This window comes from Ictidomys tridecemlineatus, chromosome 4 (assembly GCF_052094955.1).
Source record: "Ictidomys tridecemlineatus isolate mIctTri1 chromosome 4, mIctTri1.hap1, whole genome shotgun sequence".
NCBI lineage: Eukaryota > Metazoa > Chordata > Mammalia > Rodentia > Sciuridae > Ictidomys > Ictidomys tridecemlineatus.
The window spans coordinates 16,217,324-16,223,325 of NC_135480.1; the positions used below are offsets into that span (position 1 = coordinate 16,217,324).

General features: G+C 35.9%; 1 protein-coding gene across 1 annotated transcript; it reads right to left on the minus strand.

Annotated features, from left to right (window-relative positions):
* Positions 1–2,959: 2,959 nt before the first annotated feature.
* On the minus strand, positions 2,960–3,911 carry LOC101975482 (olfactory receptor 5T18). The gene has a single exon (XM_005342385.3). The coding sequence runs from the start codon at positions 3,894–3,896 to the stop codon at positions 2,961–2,963; it is 936 nt and encodes a 311-aa protein (XP_005342442.1). The 5' UTR covers positions 3,897–3,911; the 3' UTR covers position 2,960.
* Between the last annotated feature and the right edge of the window lie 2,091 nt (positions 3,912–6,002).

Here is a 6,002-nt window from a genome sequence, read left to right on the forward strand (position 1 = left end):
GCAGCTCTTACTTAAAATAAGTAACTCACTTGTTGAAAGAAAGAGAGAAAGGAAGAAAGAAAGAAAGAAAGAAAGAAAGAAAGAAAGAAAGAAGGAAGGAAGGAAGGAAGGAAGGAAGGAAGGAAGGAAGGAAGGAAGGAAGGAAGGAAGGAAGGAAGGAAGGAAGGAAGGGTCAGAAAATGGATGACCATCAAGACACTACTTTGATTAAAGATATTAGCTTTAAAGGACCACATATTTAATAATATGTTTATATGAAATGTATAGATTAAGCAAATACATGGAGATGAACAGTAGATTAATATTTCTCCAGGAGCGAGGTGGGAAATTAGGAATAACTGTCAGACAATATAAGTTTTCTCTTCAAAATGGTCAAAACGCACAACTGAAAACATACTAAAAACACTGAAAGTGAAATTTAACACATAAAATTTGTAGTTTGAAAAATTTCTAACATTTAGAAATTTCCCATATATTATTTTAATTTTATAAGCACAAAATTATATTCATAAAATACATTAAAAATTGAGAAGACTGTGCACGTATAATTTTATTTTGATGGGTTTATCAGGAGATTATTAAATCTATTTTTGACTGGTGATGGTTTTGACTTGTGATAGGTTTGTCAGAACTTGTATTGTTGAGACACCAAACACATCTTTAAAAAACACAGACACACACACATACACACATTCTGGATAGATTTTAAACATTTCCATATATTTGTGAAATTTTTTCAGTTATTCCTATAACAGATGCTTAGATTTACACCAAGGTATGAGAAGTGATATCTGATATTATTTTAAATCTTCACAAATTTATTTAGACTTTTTTGTGTCCTAATATCTGATCGATATTGAGAAATGCACCATATGCAATTGGGAAGAATATGCGTTCTTCAACTGCTAGACTTGATATTCTATATGAGTCTGTTAAGTGCATTGGGTCTTCATTTATTTTTGGTCAATCACTAACTTCTCCTTTTGCCTGTTGATGATTACAAGTTTCCTTGATTGTCTTGATGTTTGTGGCAATGCATCAGTGTTTTTGCACTTAAAGACATAGAGACTTATCCCAGTTTTCTAAGTTTGTTTTTGTCTGAGAAAGACTCAGGGAAGCATTCATGTTCATTGTGTTTGCAGGGTTGCTGTGGTTGGCATGGCTCTGCTAGGACCTTGTTGGCAGAAACCATGCTAGGACACACTGGAACCCCAAGAGCTGATGTGGCATTCCTGAAGCCTGGGAGGGTGGCAAGCTATTCTGGATTATGTGGAATCTATGGCCATGAAAGTCAGATCAACAATGGTGCAGGTTGGAGATTGTCCTACAAGGATGAAGCCTTTGGCTATGTGGCCCTATTGAATGCCAGAGACTCAGTCTGCTGGCAGCTGCCTGAAATCTGGAGCTTGGTCAATTGCATGCTAAGGTGGGGAGTTTTAATACTAAGTATTCCTGGTTTGGAGTTCGGACTTTTAGAAGATGTCCACTTCACCTCATCTTTAACTCTAAATTCGGGGCATGGAGGTAGTGATGATACCTGTTCACCTCTGATATAATTCTAAGATATCCCCTTCAATTTTTTTGTTCCTATTTCTGGTGGTTCAGAGAACATGGATCCTAAATGTTTGTGATTTAGAAGTTATTCCTTGTTAGAATATTTAGTTTTGTGTATACTCCTAAAGAAAAACTTTATAATCCCAGTACTGTCAAATACACTGTGGGCTCCTCCATGTGTATTTTGGAGAGGGTGAGGTATGGCATTTTAATTTAGAGTTATAGTAGTCTGTCTGATGTTGTGTTATGTGACCCATGGTGAGGCAGCTTTGGCTCCATCTGATATACACAGCTCAAGGGACACCTTAATGCATTTCTGGACACACTAGGTAGTGGCTGGTGTCTTTGGGATGTCAACGTGTAAGCTGCTTTGTGGAGTGTACTGATGTGTACACGCTGAGGTTCCCAGGTGACTGCTTAAGGTTACATCTCCTGAGGATTTATGAATCAGAATGATAATTGAGTTAACTGGCAACTCGGGAACTCATAGCTGTGGCCCCACTAGACACGCTGGGCACCTGAGCTACTTTGCTGTTTGCTATGGTTTTCTCCTCAGACAGTGCTTGTAATCAGCCCAGAGCCCCAGATCTGTGTGCCTGGAGGGAGCTGCATCAGCTGGTTGTTTGTGTTGTGTGTGGTGGTGCAGGGGGCAGGCTTCAGGGCTGTTGCTGAATGTCTTGTATTGGAGAACTGAGTACCAAAGCTCCTCTGCAGGGTTTTTTTTGTTTTGTTTTTTTGTTTTTTTTAATGGCAGCAGAGAATGTGTTGGTTCTGTACAACTGTAAGGCCTATAAATACAGCTCTTTGTAGATGGCCTGTTACAAAGTAGTTTCCACCTTGTTTGTCTCATGGTGAGGGGCTTACCCATCCCCAAGATGTGGGGAGGGTGGTAGTTGGCCTGTGTAAGTCTGAACACCTAATGAGGCAGCAGGGAGAGTGCTTTTATTCTTGGGCCAGCTCTGCCTCTCTCCCCTTGTCTTCTGAGAGGCAAAGGGATTTTGGTATACTTCAGCTTTCAACAATCCCTTTACAAGTTCCTTCATCAGCTCTCTTGAAGGTGTTATTTGATTCCATCTGTAGGTGGTGAGAAGCTGTATTGATTTAATGTGTCCTAGGGAGTCTAATTAGCTATTGGCTCTGTGAATTGGCTACTGTGCCTCACACAGCTTAATTCCAAGTCCCTCCAATTCTAAAACTTTCTGATATTAATCCTTTGAGTTTTTACTCTGTCCACCAAATCTCTGTTCATCTGCTTCATTTCTTCTCTGTAGAAGATGAGGGTTGCTGACTAGATAATCTCTGCCACCTTTTGAGTCCAAAATCAAAATATTTTAAATACAATTTATGACAAGAAGGCACTGAAATTGAGACTACTTTTTTCCAGTTTAATGTTTAGTATGAAAAATTTATTTCATCCATACACTTATTTTTTTAAAAAGTTTTTTCATTGCCTCTATTACATCTTTGTTTCTCAAACTATAGATGACGGGATTCAGCATAGGGATAACAGTGCTGTAAAATACTGACACTATCATGTCATGCTCCAGAGCATAGCTGGAACTTGGTCTCATATACATGAAGAGAATGGTCCCATGATAAATGGACACTCCAGTCAGGTGGGAGCCACAGGTAGAGAACACTTTCCTCCTTCCCTCAGCAGAATGCATCTTCAGAATAGCCAACAGGATGAAGCCATAGGAGACCAGGACAATCAGGATGGTGACTATCTCAATGGAGCTCACAAAGAGGAAGAGCAGAAGCTCATTTATGTGAGTGTCAGAACAAGAAATAGCAAGTAGAGGAGGGATGTCACAGAATATGTGTCTGATTACATTGGATCCACAGAAGGACAGGCTAAAAGTGGCCACTGTATGTAAGATGGCATGAAGAATTCCTCCAACACAGGAAGCAATGATGAGTGGCACATAGACCCTGGGTGACATGCTCACTGAATACAGAAGTGGGTTGTATATGGCTACATAGCGATCATATGCCATTGCAGCCAAGAGAAAGCATTCTGTGGTTCCAAAAGCGACAGCAAGAAATGACTGTGTTGCACATCCATAGAATGAAATCATTTTACTTTTTGATATGAAATTTGCTAACATATTTGGGATAACATCTGTGGAATAGGAAGCATCCACAGAAGACAGCACACTCAGAAAATAGTACATGGGATTGTGGAGCCTGGAATCCATGATCACCAATACAATAAGTCCCAAATTTCCTGTGACAGTAAAAATGTAAACAGCTAAAAATAGTACAAAAAGAATTATCTGCACTTCTTTATTGTCTGTGAATCCCTTGAGTACAAATGCATTAACTTCAGTGACATTCTTCATGTTTAAATATCATAAAACAAGCCTGAAGATCTTCAGAAGATCATTGTTCATGTTCTATGAAAATAATGGACAAAACTGTGAGTCAAAAGGAGAAGACTCTTTTTAAAACTTTTTACTAGTCTATAATAATTATATATAACAGTTGGAGTGACTGTGATTACATATACAAGCACGTAATATACTTTAATCATTGTCCTATCCCTGTCCTCTCCTCCACCTTCCTCCAGATTCCCTTCCTTTATTATACTTGTCTCCTTTTTATTTACATCACATAGCCTACATAGGCTTTCTCGTTTCTTGTTACATTTCAAGTTGTTCAGTGGAATAAAAAAGAGTTAATCAAAAAGTGACTAAACCATCGTGCATTCACTGATGAAGTATTGAATCTGCATAAAAAATCAGTTTCTTATATGTGTGTGCCTTTGTGTGTATTCATACATTTATATATTCTTTCAATAGAAAATGCATGTATGAAAAGAAAATTTGAAAAAACATAAAATGTATGTCAAGACAGCTTCCATCACATTATATAGAAGAAATGGAAATAGGAGAAGGTGGAACAAATTAAATTTTGTTTGAGGGTGGTCTTATATTTTAAATACTGAAACATTTAATAAAACTATCGCTTAATGTGGATAATGAAAATGAAGACAGACCATTTTTCTCAATACTGATGTATATTTGTTTCTTTGTGTGTTTTTTTCTGTTTTGTGATCCACTGAGGGCTCTATGTTTATATAGCTGAGGTAACAGAATAAGAGAAGTGAAGTACCATTTTGATGAAAATGATGAAGTCTATCGATGTCTCTATGCAATTAGAAGTCACAGGAATTTCAGGGTCAATGCAATTCCTGCCATAGATTCAGTAACTTATCTGATGCAACGTAAGTAACTTGGTATGTGGAATCTAGAAGCATATATTGATGAACCAGATTCCTGAATAAAACCCATGTGTTATGTCAGTCTTTCTCCAGTTTTGACCCTTTGAAAGCAGTTATATATTTGAATAGCCAAGAAACAAGATAATGTACAGCTAAGAAGACAACTTAAGTGTGTGCAACAATTTACTTTACAGTGATGCCTACACACTTAAGATGACCATATAAATGATCTTCAGAGGTATCTATTTAAAATTATTTAAATTAGGACACATAATAAGAATTATAACAAAGTTATAGAAAATTATATGTAACCAGAACATTGAGTCAAATATTTAAATATTTAGCTACATGTAATGTATTTCTGTAATTGTTAATACACACTCAAATAATTCTATTAAGATTAAATTTTAAAAATTCTGGGTGTAATTTTGTATTTGACAATGCTTGGCTTAAACCCAAGTCCTTGCATATGTCAGGCAACTATGCTATCATTCAGCTTAATCCCCAGCCCTGGGTATAATATTTAAATTATGGTTTTTATGTCTGTCCCCTCCCTTAATGTGTGGGTTTATTCTTTTAAAAAATAAAATTTTATCAGTTGTGTAACCTGTTGATAATAAAAGCACATGGAAACATTATTACCATTGCATTTAAAACAATACAGTAGATTTAGTTTTACTATTTGTAAATAAAATAATAATATCAAGTTGTTTCAATTTTCTTTGCTGGGAATTATTGGTTTTCAATACTTATTTAGAACTTGGTATAAATCAGATATTGAGAAATGTATTCTACCTCCCTATACAATAGGCTAGAATTAAAAGGGTTTATACTGAATATTTAATAGCTAAAGTATTTAGTACCAAAATGTGATCCTGACTTTCACTTTTCCAACATATTGTGCAAATAATGTCAAAATTTTCCTTACCTGTGGCATATTAAGTTCAGGTTTAATCATGTTTTAAATATGGTTCATTTAGGCTATTTATATCAACTAACATTACTGTAGGTAGAACCCAAAGGAGATGCCCCAATGGGAATATGACCCAATTATTTTTTGGTTCCAAATAACAACATGGTGGTTTCATTCATAATAAAATGAAATAATGGCTCTGGATAAAAAAAAAAAACACTGTATGTTGACATAGGTAAAATGAGTGAAATGATTTTTTGTCTGATACAAAATTATGGCTTAGAAATACATTTTAAGATGCTTTTATGTTAG

Coding starts and splice junctions, on each gene's coding strand:
- LOC101975482 (XM_005342385.3), bottom strand. CDS start 3,896: ATGAAGAATGTCACTGAAGTTAATGCATTTGTACTCAAGGGATTCACA.